The 18,711-nt window shown below is 38.9% G+C and overlaps 2 protein-coding genes across 6 annotated transcripts in view; one reads left to right on the forward strand and one right to left on the reverse strand.

Annotated features, from left to right (window-relative positions):
- Position 1: 1 nt before the first annotated feature.
- Positions 2–5,658, forward strand: LOC103624556 (ras-related protein Rab-18-B; the record flags this gene model as incomplete). The annotated part of the gene is made up of 6 exons (XM_008643853.2): positions 2–44; positions 195–256; positions 1,834–1,906; positions 2,854–2,966; positions 3,909–3,975; positions 4,809–5,658. Coding segments are annotated over 6 exons (558 nt in total), but the record flags the coding sequence as incomplete, so codon positions are not given.
- A 927-nt stretch (positions 5,659–6,585) lies between these two features.
- MPP3 (membrane palmitoylated protein 3) overlaps positions 6,586–18,711 on the reverse strand; it is a 25,321-nt gene continuing 13,195 nt past the window's right edge. For 3 of the 5 annotated variants that reach the window (XM_017742701.1, XM_017742744.1, XM_017742912.1), the window contains 9 exons: positions 16,563–16,627; positions 15,402–15,422; positions 13,675–13,716; positions 13,067–13,231; positions 12,321–12,401; positions 10,835–10,928; positions 9,979–10,087; positions 8,995–9,117; positions 6,586–8,054 (listed from right to left, as the gene is read on the reverse strand). In XM_017742701.1, the coding sequence (XP_017598190.1) occupies positions 7,872–8,054; positions 8,995–9,117; positions 9,979–10,087; positions 10,835–10,928; positions 12,321–12,401; positions 13,067–13,231; positions 13,675–13,716; positions 15,402–15,422; positions 16,563–16,627 (883 nt within the window). In that variant the 3' untranslated portion in view covers positions 6,586–7,871. The remainder of the gene's footprint in view (positions 8,055–8,994; positions 9,118–9,978; positions 10,088–10,834; positions 10,929–12,320; positions 12,402–13,066; positions 13,232–13,674; positions 13,717–15,401; positions 15,423–16,562; positions 16,628–18,711) is intronic. The other 2 variants (XM_017742852.1, XM_008641365.2) reach the window with 2 other exon arrangements.

Below are 18,711 nucleotides of genomic sequence, written 5' to 3' on the forward strand. Positions count from 1 at the left end.
TTGCCGGCACCGCTCCTTCGAGCCGCGTCTGAAACCCACCGTCGGTGAGCCCGGGGTCCGCCCGCGGGCTGGGGTTGTTCTTGTTGGGGTCCCGAGGGGAGCTGGGATCGTGCGGACGGGAGGGCGGCAGGAGGCGGCGGCCAGAACGGGCGTTCGACAGTTCTGCTGACGAGCCTCTCCTTCTTACGTCTTAGGTGTTGATTTTAAAGTGAAGAAAATGGTTGTGGAGGGCCGTGCAGTACAGCTGGCCGTATGGGTAGGTCTTGTTCCGGACAGATGGGAATATGCTGGGTTTTGAGAGATGTACAAGCTTCAGGAGCTTCTTTTTGTGGGTTTTTCCCCCTCCCTCTTTCTTTCTCCTCCTCTGTCTTTGCTGAAGTCTTCTGCATGTCGAGATTATGTACTTAGGCTGCAATGCGTGTGGAATGAGCGTCTGTCATGATCGTACAGCAGTAGTTGCAGGCAAAAAAACCCCCCACTCTAAAGGCTTCATTAGTCAAAATTTGGGACTTCCTTCAGTTTTATAGAGGCTTTGACTACTCTGTCCTGCTGTTTCTCAAAGGCTCTGTGAAGTGTTACACTTCTGAAGATGTTAGCGTGCGAGGGAGGCGGGCGTTCCATGCCTGTGGGACCCAGAAGCACGGCAGGCGAGTAAACCGCAGGAAGGTGCTGCTCTGGGTAATGAGCTGGATGATTGCCTGTAGGGGCTGTGTAGCAACTCTGTGTGTGTACTACACCAGATGCTTTATTTTGGTTAAAAGCATGCAAAAAACCCCAGAAAGTTCTTGAACTTTTTAAAGGTTCATTCAGATTTAGTGGGAAGCTCGAGCATTTGTCCTGAACTTCCTGATGCTGTATTTTCAGCATCTGCGGACTGAAATCAGATTGCAGCTGTGTGATCAGGGTTATTTATAATATAAAACAAATATTTAATTCTTCTGAGGGGAATGAAAGAGCCTTAGGAAGGAGAGATTTTATGTGTATGGTCATAGGTATTCGAGAAAGAAAATGCCATTACTAATTAAGAAATTGGGCCTAAATACAATCTCCTTAGTAACAATGAATTGAATTAGGTACGTATATTCCCAATTTCAATTTCTTTTTTTTTTTAAACAAAGAATAAATAAATTACAATATAGCTGTTAGTTTATCAATTGTAAACTGTACATAAAAGGAAATAAATTTTTTTCAAAAATATTTGTGTGATTCGTTGCCTCCTTATTGTTTTGAGGGTTTTTTAAAAATTTTATATTGTACTTAGTACCTTGCTTATTCTTACTTATTCATGAGTTTAAGTGAGACATACTGCAGTAATAATTGAATGAAACTACTGGTTTTAAATTTCTTACCTGTTTAGGTTCGTAGCAGTCTTGAAGTAGTTCTGTCTAACTAGATTTGTCTTCCTTGTGGCAGAGGAGCAACGGGAGATGTTTAGAACCTCTCTGTCTCCTTTCCTGCAGAGTCTGTCACTGGAAAATCAGTTACTCCTCACCTCCTTCAGTTCAGCTGCATTTACACCTAGCTGTGTGGCTGCTTGTCTTTTATGGATTTCTCTGGAGTCCCTTTTACTTTCCTATTGTCTCACTCATGTTACAGGTGTCTGCTTATCCTTTTTACTTTCAATCAAGTCCTCTCTGTGTTTTTCTACCCTTAGCCATTTGCTGCTGCTGTTTTTTGACTGCTTTCCTCATTCTTGTAGCTTAATGTTTCATGTATCCTTACTGGTCACGAAAATTTTAAATTTGCTCATCTTGTTTAGTTTAAAATGCCTTTTTTTGTTCTAAATGTATTTGATGTTGTGTGTTTGGGATTTTTTTCCCCCTCCCTCTCTAGGACACAGCAGGACAGGAGCGCTTTAGAACTCTGACTCCCAGTTATTACCGAGGAGCTCAAGGAGTTGTTTTAGGTACGAAGTAAATGGAAGAAAAGCATGATTACAGAAATCGTGGTCTTTATTTCTCCTAAATGTGCATGTTCTTACAAAAGGAGGTTGTCTGAGAACAGCAGAGAAATAATTATGGTTTTTACAACATTACTGCTCATTGGCTCAAATACTGAGTATGCAAAACCACTGGCAGGAAATACTGCTGCTTCAAAACATTTTAAATTAAAAAGACAGATATCATGCTGCAAGCTGTTGAGTGGATGAATTACTAGCTTTGTAGTTATTACCTTGATTATTTTCTGGTAATAAGGCTAATCAGGGGTTGTGTTGTGTTCTTTTCCCCATGATGTTTTCACTTTTTTTTTTTTCCCCCCCAGACACTTTTGATGTGATTATGGTATCACTTGAGGTTTGTACACAGGTAATGGATAGCTAGGCCCTTTCTGTGTGACAACAGCAATTAGAAAACAAAGGGATTCTCAATTTCAGGGCTTGTGAAACCCTTACCCTGCTGTACAAAATACTCTTTCTGACTATGATTTTTAAACCTTAGTGATTTATGTAGCTACAGTTATCAAGTTACCAGTGCCCAAAAGTAGCTTTTAACTCAGTCCATGTTTTTAGCAGCAGTGTGTGCATGTACTTACACATTAAATTAGGTGACAAAATACCCGTTTTAAAATATTCCGTGTGGCCCAATTCAGAACTACCAACAGGTAGAATATTTCTCTTGGTAAGTCTGATTTTCACTCGCAGAGCTGCTTGTGTTCTGTAATCCTCAAGTGACTTTGGGTGAGCACAGCCCAGTGTGTTCCAGCTCTGGGAAGAAGGAGGTTGATGCCTCTTTCTGTAATTCTCTAGTACTGTTTTGTTTTTATAGTTAGGAAGTGTGGACTAAGTTCTGTCACAATGAAGTAAACATTGTCCAAGACTCTACAGCTGTAAAGCTCCTTTTCCTCTGTTCTCAGTGTATGATGTTACAAGGAAAGACACTTTCACAGGACTACAGGGATGGCTGAATGAGCTGGAAATGTACAACAGCAACACTGTGAAGATGTTGGTTGGCAATAAAACCGATAAGGTCAGTTTGGGAATGCATCCTTTTACATTCTGCCCCGGATTATTTACTCATCAGAGCGTGTCAATGTGAGACAACTGCTGTAAGTAACACATCTGTTGTGTGAGGAGACAATATACTGGGCAACTTAGTTGGGAAGGCTCCACTTCTACCATTTTAGAAGCAGATATTGTGAAAGATTTTAATGGAAACTTTCCTGGAGGGATGCAATTGATGATGTTGCATTAAGATGGTGCAAGGGTCTGCCCAAAAACTGCTGTCTAACCCTGAAGTTAACTGCAGCACAGCAGCTGCTTTCTTTTTGACCAGACTCTGTTTTGACACGTGGTGGGGAAGGGGATTTGGATGGCTCTAGAGTGTGCAGTGATGTGGCTGTGAGCTGCACTGCTTGCTGTTTGTTTCTAGGGTGTTCTGACACATTTAGATGCCTATTGACCAGTGAGGTGCTTTTCTCTTGCCTTGCAACAAGAAGCTTTCAGTGTGGCTCTCTGAACTGGGTTCTCCTCTGCCCCCTTCCAAGTGTGCTCAGTTTCAGAACCTTTGGTAGGCCTTTTTGACTTAACTGCTGTGCCTTTCTGGCATGTATCTTGCTTCTAGTTGAGTCAGAACATAGCAACACGTTCATTTCGTGCTGATTTGGCACATGGTGTGGTTCTTGGGGCTGTGGTGTGCAGGGCCAGGAGCTGGAGTTTGATCCTGGTGGGTCCCTTCCAGCTCAGGAGATTCTGTGATTCTGTGGTTTGATGTTGCTACTGTTCAGTTTGGCCCCCTAACAGCCAGCCTGGCTGTGAGCTATCGAGTGGGAAAATTGAGTTCATTAATACATATTTACAGACATTCTTCCCTTTCAACAAAACCTCATTTCTGCAGTGGTGCTTTTCTGGGGACTTGTTAAAAGTGGCAAGTGTAGCTTATTTCAGTCATGTTCTTCATTTGTCTCTGCAGCCTGATCGTGAAGTAGAGAGAAAAGAAGGGCTCCAGTTTGCTAGGAAACACTCACTGCTTTTTATAGGTATGCACCTCTGGGACAAAAACCTCCGTGTTCATATGTTCATTTTGGTATTGCTAAGCACGAATGTGCAATTGTATTTCAGGTTGATGGGTTAATATGTTTAATGCCTAATTAATATGGGTTCCTTTTGCTGTAATTCATATGCTTGGATGTAGGTTTCAACTTTTTGCAGAGATGCTCTGCATTGACTCCAACTAGAAGCACTTTTCTCTGAAACAGATTTAGTGCATGTACTGTACAGACATGAATTTCATATTTTCTTGAAACTAACAGGATTTTTTAATTCAGAGCCCAGAAGACTGGAATTTTTCTCCTTATTGATGTCAGCAAGGACCTTGTCTGATCTTTCATTTCCAGGTTTCTGTTGCAACTACATAAAAGACAGTATTCTTGGAGCAACAATAAAATGTACAATGTGAAGATATAAAGATGGGGGAAAAACCGAGTTTCTACAGAGAAAGCTTCTTGAAAAGGTTTCTAGGAGAAACTGAAACACATAGGGGGACAACATATAATTCCCTCTCTATTCTTTGCTTCTCAGCTTCATTATGGAATAATTATTTTCTAGATTTACTGTCACAACCTGAGAACAATTTCTATTTCTCCATAATGGAGAAAATGGGGAACTGTGGGGTTTTTTTATGTGGAAAAATGTGATGCTTCAGACTGGGATGCACTCCTGTTTATCCTATTCAACATAAGAGAGAATGGAGAGGAGGCTCACTCATTAAAAAACTCCCATCTTCTCTGTGGTCCCAAAATAAATTTTTACCAAGTAGAATATACTCCCTGCAAGTAAGATAAAATATTTTTTTTTCCCCCCCTTCCTCCAGAGACCAGTGCCAAGACACAGGAAGGAGTGCAACATGCCTTTGAGGAGTTAGTCATAAAGATCCTGCAGACACCAAGTCTTTGGGATAAGAGCACAGAGAAGCAGGGAGTCCAGCTAACGGAATCTTCAGCACAGCAGGATGAAGGCTTATGTGGGGCATTCTGTCCTCTTACTAAATGTACAGGTGGCTGTTCTGCCTGACTGGGGGGACTCAAAAAAAAGGGGTGGGGGTGGGATACCAAGCACTCATCTGTGCCATGGTTGACGTGCCATCAGTTGTGCAGATCCAAAACACAAACTCATTAGCAAAATACATTTTTATTCATTAACAAAATACAGTTTCTCTTTCCCCTTCTGCACTGCTGCTATCTGCAGGTATTTTTCTGGTAGCTCTCAGATTTTTCACTATTTAATCATAGTGCTGCTTAGAGCATTGTGCTCTTGCTTTATGACATTCAGCATGGACTTTTGCTGAATTCCTGCCTTAGCATAAATAAGGTAATATTCACTTCTGGAATATTACTGAAAAGCTTCTCTTCCCTGGGCTGGCATGGGAGGCTTTTAGGCACCCAACTTCCCTTAATGTAATTGGCCATCAGGAGTTACCCTGAGCAGTGGACATAGTTTCCCGATTTTGAATGGTTTTAAAAAGTCAGAATTGCTACATGGCCCCAGATAGTAGCTGACTTACTAGTTAATTTTAGGGTTGTCATGAAGAGGATATATTTTCTAACATTTGTCAGGAAAATCCCCACTTCCTGTACAATGCCCTGTAGGTGACCCTCTGCTGTTCTCACACACTTTGCACCAAGGATCAGGATGAAATGCAGGCAGCATCACTTTGGGCTGCCTCACACCCTGGCTGTGGGTTTTGCACTCATTGTGGTTCTCTGCAAACCCAAACCCTCATCCTCTTCCAGCAACCACAGTGATAAAACTCAGTTTAATAGAAAATGTGCTGCCTGTGGAAGACTTTCCACTAGGATGAATCTGTCACCAACCCCATTATGAAGTTATCTTTTACCTTTTACACTTTTAATGGCAATATTGTATTTTGCTAACTTGTATTAAAATTACTGAAAATTTAAGGTGTACCTTATATGTAACTTGTGCCTTGCTTCTCTTAATGCATCTTTCTACTATTTGATTGTTAGATCATAAAACAAACATACAGCTTTACTTACTGCTAGCCGTTCAAAATATTTTAAGATATTAGGATAGCAACCTTGCTTTAAATAAATTCTGACTCTTAGTTTTATTTAAATTAAATCTGAATCTTCTAAACATGTTTATGTCTTTCAGACTATAAAAATCTGTCTGTAACCTGAAATACAGATTGAGGATGAGATCAATCTGGCCATTTAATATTTTCATAAAATGACTTAGTTTGAAATGCTGTTACTGAAATAGTTTTTAGAATATTACACTCAGTTTTTCATAGGCTCAAGGTACATCTGTCACAAATTGCCTCTCTAAGGAGCCAAATTACTTTTGGTGGCTCTGCTGGAACACGGCTGCAGAGCTGACAGTCCACTGCACGGGAAGGAGTCCTCGTACATTTGCTGAGGCCACCAGGCTGCAGCACTGACAAGTGCAGAGACCTGACTGGAAAATGTTTTTTTTTTGTAGCAGTGGGAATGGGACCTCAACGCTCACAGGCAGGACCATCCATGAAAGCTGCCACTTGGAGAGGATGGATAGGGGTGGGGAGGATGGATGGGGGTGACTCTTCTACACAACTTTTTGGGCTAGACATAATGTAGATTCAGTGACACTGGTATGTAAGAAATGTGCTTTTAATATGCAACTTTTAGTTCTGCTTAAAGAGTAACATCATACTGTTAAGATATAAGGAACAAGACTGGTACACCAAGAGGTCTTGTTTAAAGGGCACAATACACAGGAAGTATTAGACCTCAGCAGGCAAGTGAGAATAGGAACTAGTTACAGCTAACATGCACCTGTACAATGCTCTCCCCTCACACCCCCCAATTATAAAGCACAGCTACTTCCAGAACCATCTCTGCATCTTCTTATTAAGACCCACTTAAAAATACTGTATATTCAAGTCTCCTCAACTATATACAAGATCCTTTACCAGTTAAGATTTCTTCTTCAGGCCAATCAGATACTCTGGAACCCTTTACCAGATTTGGAACAAAAGTCATAAATGCTGGAAGGATGATGATTTTGAGCTGTAGCACAGCAATTTATTACTTCAGCTCCTCCTTTTAGCGCCCTTTTTAGAGCTGTTCCACTGGTGTTAAGGCTGTGTCCCATCAGGTAGCACAGGCAAAGATGTTTTGCAGAAACTTAGCTTCTTAAATGTCCTATTTTAGAACCATATGCAGTTGTTTTCATGTACACTATAAAAATCTATGTTTTATGAGCTGGCCAGCCATACAGGTACACTCACAAGTTGTTTAGCATTTGTCCTGTGTCAGTGGAAAGATAAGGGGAAAGTGGGCATAAGCTACAGATGAGCAGCCTAACACTGGTGCAAGACAACTTGGAGTACTGGGAAGTGTGATGGACATACAAAACCCCCTTCTACAGCTGGCCTAGTTTTTAGTGCTTAACTGGAAAGGATTTCCAATCAATGCTTCTGTGTGAAGGGAAGCATGTTTTCCTGGCCAGTTGAACTTCAGAGTAACTGACACGGTGTAACCACTCTCCAAAGAACACTCTTCCAAAGCTTGTTCCCAAAGGGTACTTTATTCTGAGGTTTTTTTTCTAGCCACAGTGTCTCAGCACGAAAATGCTTTGGAAGTGTGGGACCCTCTGCAAAACTCCATTGTAACAAAATGCACTATTTACAGTCTAAAGATTGGACTGGCTTCTTTAGTCTGAGTATCGACTTCTTTAAGGACAGCTGCTATTCAAAATTTTGACTCAGAAAGGCAGTGTCAGCTTGTGACTTTGTTGTTTTTCCTCATACAGTCTTTATGTACTGCCTTCTAGATAAGACCAGCAGTTTTGAAGCAAATTCAACGTATTCCCCTTTTCTATTTCAAGTATTTACAAAACATTTTTATACAATCTTTCCCTTAAACATGGTAACAAGCTATGACCTAACCCAGCTGACTGGCACCCAAAATGAATCCTTGTTTAGTTTCTCTAACACACTTTTCAGCTCATTACATGCACTCTGGAGATCTTCTTTCACCAGTACAGTGTCAATTAAATGGCCATACTGCTCTTCAATGAATGCTGCTGAATTAATAATTTCCTGCTGCTCTTCATCCTGCTGATCAACACAAGATGTTGGTATGACATTTACAGCATGTCTTTCTAGTTACTAGCATTTTAAAGTATATTAGCACAATGAGTCATTACTGTGAGAAAAGAACATGGAACAAAAGCTGCTACCATTAGGAAAAGGTATTGAAGATATTGAAACTGAGCTCAAGGAGCAGTATGTTACTGGTAGCTGTTCCAAAAAATGCAGGAGACCTTAGGGAAGGGGGGAAATATGTTACAGGAGGGACATAAAATGGTGATGCTGCACTTTATGTACTCAGAGTTGCTGCCCTAACCTAAGACATGGAAACCACACTCCTCAAAAACTGAAAGGGAATGCTGCATGCACTGTCTCAAGTTCAGTAATTTTGAGGGCTTACACAAAAACTTACCAAGTGAACAAAGTTCTGTAACATAAATTTAAGTTCAAGTTACCAAAGTAATGACATTATGCACTCTGTTTTTGTTCAGATTTACACATCACCTATTTGCAGCTGATCTAGGTTTGATCCTCAGAAGACATCCACATACTGTTTTGTGTGCACACCATTAAAACACTGTGTGACACTGGTGTGGCTGTCACTTTGGAGGTATAAGAAATAGCTGGCTAGCATTACCATTGCTGGTGCTGCTCATCAGAACTGTAAAATGACTACTGGTTTATCTGAGTTCAGTAACAACTTCCCCTGCTGCAGCCTTGATGATGTACCCAGATCCATATGGAAGACTGGCACTTGGCTTCATGTTACTTTAAAACTTGAGTATATAAGGAGTCAAAAATTCCATTCTAAAGTTCCATCTGAAAGGCTGTATGTGCACAGGACCTACTCAGGGTCCCACTTTAACTCTTGTTGTCATGGAAGAGTAGCTCTTTCATGTAACAGAAGTGCTAGCCCAAATACTTCTTTCATGGCTAAAAAGAAGAGATTAGAAATGAGAATACTTACAAGGGGGGCTGAGATTTCTTCTGACATGGGAGATTTTAAGACATGTTTTTTCTTTTCTGAAATGAGAGGCTTCACGAAGATAACGTAAGGCTTAAACTCAGGAGTCCTCAAGTGCTTTACTGCCTGTGAACAGATATTTTTTGTTATCAGACTTCTTTTTGCTGCATGTCAATGACAGACTCAGACTGGTTTCAGTAGTTTCACTGGTACAAGCTGACACACTGTGAAGTCCTGTGTACTACACATCTGACCACAGCCATCTTTTGCTCTTCAAAGGTTCATGCCAGTGGCTAACACACTCTTGTGTGCATGGAACATGGCCTTAACAGCACACCTGCCTTGCTTTGCACTGTGATTCCAAGGAGTGAGGACATGGCAAAAAATACTGAGGCAAGTATAAAAAAACCTGACTTCATGGGCAAATTATGGTTTGCTTCTCTCAAGCAGCCAAACACTGCAAATCTTAAACTTGGAATTCATCTGAGGTAGTACCACGAGTCTTTTCCTAGCCCAGCTACAAAATCTGAATCAAAATTTCAAGTATTAACTCACAGCATGAAGGTATTAAGAGCAGGTCTACTGGCACTGCTTACAATGCTAGTGTCCTGGGGTGATTCCTAATGTTACTGTATTCCATATCTGCACCCAAAAATTGTTCCTGTATCTTTGAGGTCCTACAAATGAGAGCCCTGGGTGTGTGTTGTGTGTGTGTGTTGGCCAGTGTTTTTAAAAACCAGAACTAGAATGTAAAAAACAACTCTCTTCTAAGTATTCTGTCCAGGACCTGAGCAGGCTGGGACAGTGATGCACTTCAGTCCCACAGCAAGGGAAAAGTCCCACAGTGACAACTACTAAAGAGACATCCAGGCTGTACCAGCTGGACATGTAGGAACTGTAACCACTGCACTGCTTTCCCAAGAGCCCTATTCTGTCAGCCAGCAGTAAATCATATTTGCTTTCTTTGAAATAAGCTGCAGAACTTACTTCAGGTACCACATCCACCAAACAAACCTTCTTTTTGGCCATCACAGATCGGATTGCCTCCAGACTTGTACCGTACAAATTTTCCTTGTATTCTCCATGTTCCACAAATCTAAAAAGTCAATACATTTTTAAATACCAGCTACAAAAAATATTAAGAATATTTAACTTAGAACATTTAACAGCTGTTTCGTGAAGTCACAGTAGTCAAACAGGGAGGAGAAAGGCAGAAAATCAGGAGTAGATGGGTAGGGATTTAAATTTTTTCCACTTTTTTCCCCCTTCCTTGCTTAGTAGCAATTCTTCATGTATCACTAGTAGCTAATCAGCACAAAAAGGGGAAGAAGAAAGGATATTTTTCACAGAAAATAGAACAAAGCTGGCAAGGAAATGGACTGCAATTCTTCCATCTTTTGGGAGACTTAACAATCTGAACTGTGAGGAAACACACTCAGGCTCACAGAATGGTCAGTATAGCCACAGATTCACTCTTCCACACACTTTCAAGTAGACTTGTGAATAAAACTTTTGGCCCATCATATTAAACAGAGAGTGAGCAGGCCCAACTAAATATCTGTTACTTTCACTAGATTAAATTCTGACCAATCACAGCACTTATGCAGGTTTAAATTCTAACTCAGGAGCCTCCTACTAATGTTATTGCTAAATGGCTTCTAGCTGAATTTTTGAGTTTGCTCTAACAGTCCAGACTCAATAAAGAGCTTTTTAGTTGGAAAGCTGAACCCTTCTAATACAGCTAATCCAACTGGCCACCTGATTTTGGTATTCATATGATGTAAGATTGGACAAGCAATATTTTTAAATAGTCAATTATACCAGTATTTTAAAATTAACTCACTTGTTTTGCTGCACATCTGTCTCAAATGATTGCTTAGAAACAAAATTGTATTCTACTCCCTCTCTCTCATGACTTTTCCTTGACCTTGTTGTATCTAGAAGAGAAGGGAAGCAAGACATGGGAGACATATCAGCCTTTGCAAACGTTTTCTCTACTTAGTTCCAGTCACATTTTCACGACCTCCAACAAGAAAGTTACACAGTGGCAAATTCAAATGAACAAAATATAAATCAGACCATATCATTTTGTTTTAAATTCAATCCCAAATACTGTATGACCAAAAATGAAGTTGTTTTGCTCCCGATAGTGCTGTAACTAGCAAAAAGAAATTAGGAAGCATCCTTCTTACACCTGGTAGATGCAGCAGAGGATATCCTACAGAAAACAGTGTAACTTAACTATTTGGAATTCTGGACTCTCATTTTCTTGGAAAACTCAAAAACAAAACCAGGACATATATAAAGTTCTATTATGCTGCTTTTGAATTTACAGTAAGAATATTGATGGCTGTTTTCCCAAAGTACTGTGAAGTTTGCATAATTATGAGAGTCCCTTACTCTTGGTGTAATTTCTTTTAGTAATTGTTATTACTGTAGGAGAAGCTTTGATGATCATTCTACAAATCTGTGCCTGACCATTAAAGTAATGTCTGCTATTCTTTTTCTGTATGTGTTTAAATTCAAGTAGGAATTACCCATCTGAGTTCTTCTGCTAACTTACTGAAGTCTGCCTGAAAAACTTTTTAAAGGTCTTAAATAACATATAAACAGTGCCCTCAATGTTAATTTTCTGGATTCAAAAAGTAGCTTGTTGGGGAATACAAATAACAATGGATTTTTTTTGTGTGTGTCTGATAATTCCTTTTTTTTTAGAAAATAATCCAGTAAAAGAAACTCAGTGTAACTCTAGCCACAAAGCCACGCAAGAATCACTCATTTCTCTATTACTTTGACTGGCTTGTTTGAACAGCCTAGATATACTAATCAATAACTTAAAATCTTGCCCAAATTTTGACTTGGTTTATTGCTGTCTGCTTTTTTTTTAACTGCAGCTGTAATGCTATTCTCTAGAAAAATCACCCTCTTTTAAACACACAACGTTTTGGCTGACTCTTAAGATTCTAGTTTATCACACCAGCTCTCTCTGCAAGTCACACTCCATTTTTTCTTCCTGTATTAGGTTTTTCATTCTTTTAACAGACACTGCAAAATGCAATCTGCCCACTTAGGAAAACACAATTAAAAAAACCCCACTGAGCTGACAGAATTCCAAAATGCATGTGTGCCAAGTTACATAATGATTTATTCAGCTATCAAAGGCAGACACAGTATATGACAATGAGAAAAATAATTTGAAGTACTTCATAAATATGCATAAAATCAGTAGTCAGAACACAATTTATCATCAGTGCAGATGGCACCACATTCATTAGACAGCAATTAGGGAATAAAGATGCAACAAACACAAGTCAGTAAATTTTACTCACGTGGAACTGCAACACCATACTCCTGTGGGTTCTCTGACACAACTTTTTGCTTGAGCTCACTTAACTTGGCCCCCAAGCAACCTAATAAAATAAAACTGACTGATAGATTTCTGTGTGAAATGAAATACAGCAGAAAATAAATGTATCAGTTTCACACAAATAGTATGATTCAGAGTGTGCTTGAAGAAACCACTTCATGAGAGACCTCATGACCTGGTCTGCCATACTCTGCTTTGAAGAACATCATCAGGAACAAACTGAATTCCTTGAACAACTGCTGGACAATCCTCTGGCAGACACTTAAGTCAAAAAATCTGTAATCTCAGCAGTTGGTTCTATGAGATACCTTTGAATTCTAGGGCATCCTGGGAAGCTGGCTCAACACCAGGCTGAGTTAAAATTGCATGCAAAATCCTGTTAGATAATTCTAACATCTACCTCTTCATCAGTAGTTCTGACAGCCTAACTAAATGCTGGAGTAACAACCAAAGGAAAGTGAATCAGAAAAATGAGAAATAGTCCTGCATCATTATTTTTACAAGGATTTGGTGAGTTTGATTCCTTGGTTTTTTTTTCTTTGTTTTTAATGTAATTTAAAATAAAAGAGTGAGTTCTGACAAAAATCAGAAAAAACATTTAAGAACCACAAAAACCCCCGAACCAAACATCTAAAGGAAGCTTCTGGAAGTGCAGGATAAGGGAAGAGGGAGAAAGATGAAAAATTTTGAACCAACTGGGTATCTTACCAATCAAAACCACCAGCCTTTGCTGTTCACCAGGCTGTTGCTGATACTTTGTGACTTCTTCATATGTTAGGAACTCAGCTCCATCTGCCTGCTCTGCTTGCTTGCCTTCATTCACGTTGTTCTCCTTCTCTTTACGACTCAATCTAAAGCTCCTGCGTAAACCAGCTGTGCAGAAAAACAGAAGATATATTGACATGTCTCCACTTATCCAGATTTTGAAGCTTGTTCAGCTACAAGTTATTGTCTTCAAATATGAGTTATGCCCACAAATTTCGTTTATAATCAAATCAGTGCATATATGCTAATATTAGAGGAGAAATGTTTGCATATGGGATAGAAAACCAAGCACCCAACCTGTAATAAAAACCCCTCATATAACCTTAACCTGTCAAGAATTGGTTATGCCAAAGTCCAATTATGCCTCCTCACAGTGATAATCTAGTTTATTAATGTAATGTTAATGGGAAATTAATAGACATAGTCCAGTTTTAATTTTTTAATGTGGAAGTGGGTTTTTTGGGGCGTTTTATTTGGTGGGGTTTTTTTGTTTTCATTTTGGTTTGGGGTGGGTGCGTTAGGGAAGATGTAAGGGGTTTTTGGTTACTCACCTATGTAGTGTCCATTGAAATATCCTTCACAATCACAGTCTTCTGTAAATTAAAAAGCAAGGAAGTGCAGGGTAGGGGACAGGGGAAAGGAGAGTGAGAGGGAGGAGGGAGATATCTTAGACAATGCGTGTGATACAAGTCTGGCTCATTGGCAAGGAAAAGAAATTTAATATCCTGCATTGTTTGCACATACTTTTTTACTATAAACATTACTGATACCAAAACAATACTTGCCTTGGCTAGTGGTTTGTATTTGAAAAAATCCTTGACTTTGATATTGAGCTAGAGAATTTTGTATCTTGGTATTTACAGTTCCCAGAGTTTATGCTTTTCAGCATTCACGACATTTGATTAGTGCTGCTGGTAAAAGTATGATACTCAGCCTTAGGTAAAAAAGAAGACTCCACAAACACAGAACTCTTTTTTTAATGAGTAACTTTATAAATGAGTATGATTATGTAAGAAAATTGCCTCTTCTGGTATTTCATTATCATTTGGGCTTGGAAAAAAGGGATCAGAAATGACAAAGAGGAACTCTAACCCCCTTCATTTTGACCAAGTTAAATTATCATTGCTTATTAATTCTTTATTAAAAAGATACAATGCTCTGGTCAGATGCATTGTATGTAAAGTAACATGTTTCAAATCCCCAATCTATTCCTCCTCAAATTACAACCACCCCCAAGGCCCCTAAAAGTGTGCATAACAAAACCATGATATTTAGCTGCAATAAAATACACTGCAATCCTAAGACAACTGCCGAGTTCTCACACTTCCTGAAAGAGGGGTACCTGGTTTGTTAACATTTAGGCACCTGTGCCCTTGCAATATCTGCAGAACTCTACTCATTTTAAGGTGGTGGTGTATGGTTCTGGGATAAACCCAACCATAAGCAAAAATATATGCAGCTTAAACCTTTAACAAAAGGTGCCAGTCAAGAGAGGGCTTTTGGTTTTTAATGAACAGTTGCATGCAGGTTTGTAATCAAGCAATGCCAACGTGTACTCCTGAAACATTATGCTTACATAAGATAAAGTACAAATAGCAATAACATCAATCCATAGCTGAGATCAGAGCTATTTTCTGCTCTTGAAGGTAGGCTCTTTCAGACTTGTGCTTTGACAGCTGGCCATGACTGCTATACTCTAATTACAGAATATGATTAGTACTTTCACCAAAGTGATGGAATACTAATGCTTGGAATATGAACCTCAAGAAGCAACTGTAATGTGAAACAAAAATCACAGCATACAGAATTCAACAGGAAATACCTGATATTTGGAAGGGGTCTGGTACAGTGACATATAAACTGCTTAAGCCCAACACAGTTGCTCATAATGAAAATAACACAGCAGTCCAAATGAACAATGAAGACAAATCACTTTGGATTGGTACAGGTGCCCTAAAATGTTAAACCCCAATACTTCTTTATTTTTTAAACATACCAGCTAGAAAGACTGCATTTAACTTTGAACCTCACTCAGAAACCTACAGAATGTGTAAATATGTATCAGAAGACAAATCTTTTCTCTTCAATCAGAAGCAAACTGGGAAGTTATCATTACTTAAAGTCATCAATCTGAATTAGATTAATTTAAATAATAATTCACGAAGAAAATGTCCTAGGAACAATACATCTACTATTCCCTTTGGAATTGTAGCAAGTATTTTAGACAATACATTGGTTGTTTATATTTGGATAGAAAGTGAGTTAGGAGAGTACCTACCTTTGTCAGAAGACTGATCATCTATAGTTAGCATGAAAGGCAGAGTTGGGAAGATATTAAAAGATGGATAAATAATTGAGCAAAATTAGAGAAAATGGAAAGGAAGGTTCTTCTAGTTTGATTTGCTTAACAGGCTTTTCTAGTGTAAAAAAAATACTGCAGTACAATACCCACATCAACTGATTAAAGAATTTTGAGCTGGAATTTAGCATTATAACCAGTTATCAGCTTAATTGTCTCAAAAACATCTGAGATAAAGCTTAAGCAGCAATTCTCATTACATGCCTCCTAATTTGAATGCAATGGAAACTAATTTGGAAAAGCTTCATTTAAATCAGTAATGCTATTTTATAATTTGATTGAGCATCTTCCCTCCTTGTAGTGTAACAATACCTGTATCTCATCATGCACCAATTCACTTATACTACTCAAGAGGGACAATTTCCTGATTCCTTGTCTCCATGAGGGTGGCAGTCCTAGCACAATCCTGGTTTCACACAGTCACAGGGCTTCTCCCCACATCAAGAGTGCCTGTGCTGAAGCACCCAGGAGCAACAGCAACACATTTTGGGATAACCATACCATCTTCTGCTTTCCATCACTTACTGGCAATTTCCTCACAAGTAGCATTTTTTTTTGTGACTAATTCAGTGACAGAGAAGACCAGCTCTGTAACATTAAGCCTGAAATATAGATTGTATTTCCAGCTCCAGTGATTTTTCTCTTCTTTAAAGGTACACTGTATTGTCATATGAGTTTAGAGCAATCACATGAATTTAAAGTAGTTTCATGCACTTATATAAGAATTTCAAGAAGTATGCATTAAGTTATTCTTGAAACTTTCAAGTTTCAAACCATAGAAAAAGTGTGAACACTAACAAATTTTAAGGCATCTAAATATAAGGCTTCATGTTCTTGAGAGCAGGAAGAGAAGCAGCTATGTTTTTTGAAAACAACAGACACTAGCAACACTGGATAAAGCTCAAACCCAAATCCTCCCCTGTGGCAGCCTGGGTCCATGCATATCAACCAATGGCAGATTGTATTCAAAATATCAATCAGTGGTAAAATACACTCAAACACATCATTATTGAAATAACAGAAAAATACTGAGAATTTAGTATCAGTTAAAACACCACTGAAAGAACACAACAGACTTACATAATGGTTTCTTTGGAGTTCTGGAATTCTGCAGAGTGCCTGTTGTTCTTCTGTAGATCAGTCGTCTGAATAGAAAATCATTGTATTTTAGATATGTAAACTCAGAATTATAGAGATTTATAGCATGTTATACACCCAGCATTGAAAATAAAGAATGAAATAGTGCTCTTTCTTAAAAACATTAAAATGTCTCTGATTCAACTACTTAAAAGACTTTCTTTAAAACTGACAGTCACAGATTGTTACTGGTAAGGGAATGAGAGAGAAGATTCTAAAACATTTTATGCTTTCATATATCAGAGCACAGAAATCAATAGTTTATCAATCCAATTTTTTTATTTCCCTTTTGCCCACATGATCTTTTTTGCAACATTAAGAAAAGTAGATAACCTTTGGCCAGAACAGTCATTGCAGCTATGCATACATAGAAATCATCCACCTTTTTCCAGAACAATTTAAAGTTTTCTGTTATTTACTAGTAAACAAACCAAGTTACCCAGCTTATATGAAAATGTACAAACAGAGTCTCAAGTAAAATTTCCTTAGGTGTTAAAATCACAAACCAGATCTCAATTCCTATTTGCTCAACACCTCCTACCAAAAATCCAACACTAAAAATACCCCAACAATCCAGCACAGAAATCCAGCCCTCAAGAAACCCCTCACTGCTGGCAATTGGAATCACAATTTCTTCCAAAGTGTTTTTTTGCAACAGATCAATATTTATAACAGACAAAAGATGCTGCTCAGGCATTTATACAGTCACTCAGGGGAAACAGATACCGAAGCATTTCTATATTCCCACATTTTTACATGTTTACAACATCTGAAAAAATAAAAAGACTGCAGTGCAGCAGTGCAGCACCATTTTTTGACATATATGCATGCCCAGAAAGAAGGAAACAGCTGCTCAGGCAGAATTTGCCTAACGTTTCAAAGGAGCTTTCATGTAGTGGAGCCAAGACCTCAATTAGAAACCTTATGGAAAGCATGCAGGCAACAGCATCAGATGTGCTCAGCTGTTGGATACCCCACATCTTTAACACCCACAATCCAAGGATGACGTATCTAGTGATGTGGAGTAAGAATCACAAAGTGAGACCAGTGGCTTAAAACAGATTCCTTCTCAAATACAGGACTTCTGTACTGTAAAGACAAGAACTGAGGGATATTTTTGCTTTAGAAGATACACGTATCTTGCTGTGAAAACAGAGAAACTTCAAGCTCTAGAAGGTATCCCGGTCCAAGCTAAATACTCTCTTAGGAGCCAGAAGAAAGATCAGATAAAGTTTTCCTTATTATTATTATAGGCATAAATTCAAAAGAGTTACAATAAATCTGTGCAAGTATACAAGGCTGTGAAATACAGTGTCTCCATAAGCCAATAGACTGATATTCCACATTTCATTTCATACACGTTTGTTTAGCAAGTGCTTCTGTCCTCATGCTACAAAGCATTAAGTCAATGGCAAACTACCCAAATCAAGCTAGGAAGTTTATTATGCAATTGGAGAAGATGCAGCTTTTTAGCACTTTCCTCTAAGCAGCTGTATTTACCCTGGCTTGACCGTGCCCTTCATTTTCTGTGAAAAAAACCCAGCACAAAATCAATGTGACACTATATCCACGTGAAAGAAAAAAAAAAAAATCTGTAATCTTTGCTGACAAACCTTTCTTGGAACTGTTTAGATGGGATCAAGCCTGCCCTGAGGTTGGTATCCCCGACACGCTTGGCTTGCCACCACGTGGGATCATCTTGGCTTACAACTTCTAGGACGTGTCGTCTTTTAAATGGCAGCCCAGCTTCCTGGCAAGGAATGGCTCTGTCTTCTTTGGGATTATAGCAGAAAAGTGCCCTCATAAACACCTTTAAAAGAAAGTTAGCATGTCATTTCTTCTTGTCCTATCATCTGGAATTTCAAACTGCCTTTGAAAGGTTTTCCCCAATGTTAACACTGCTAACCATATATACTCTTTATCCCTCCTTCAAGCACTCAAAAATACAGACACCTAGCAAGCTTATGCAGAAAAATAAATTAACTTTCCAGCACACACCCAGTCATTATTGTGCTAGTTTGAAAACAAACCAGTGAGAGGCACTAAGTCAGAATAACAATTTAATGGAAATTAAAGAAAAGGGGAAAAAAAA

The sequence above is a fragment of the Corvus brachyrhynchos genome, unplaced genomic scaffold (assembly GCF_000691975.1).
Source record: "Corvus brachyrhynchos isolate BGI_N302 unplaced genomic scaffold, ASM69197v1 scaffold30, whole genome shotgun sequence".
NCBI classification, from domain to species: Eukaryota; Metazoa; Chordata; class Aves; order Passeriformes; family Corvidae; genus Corvus; species Corvus brachyrhynchos.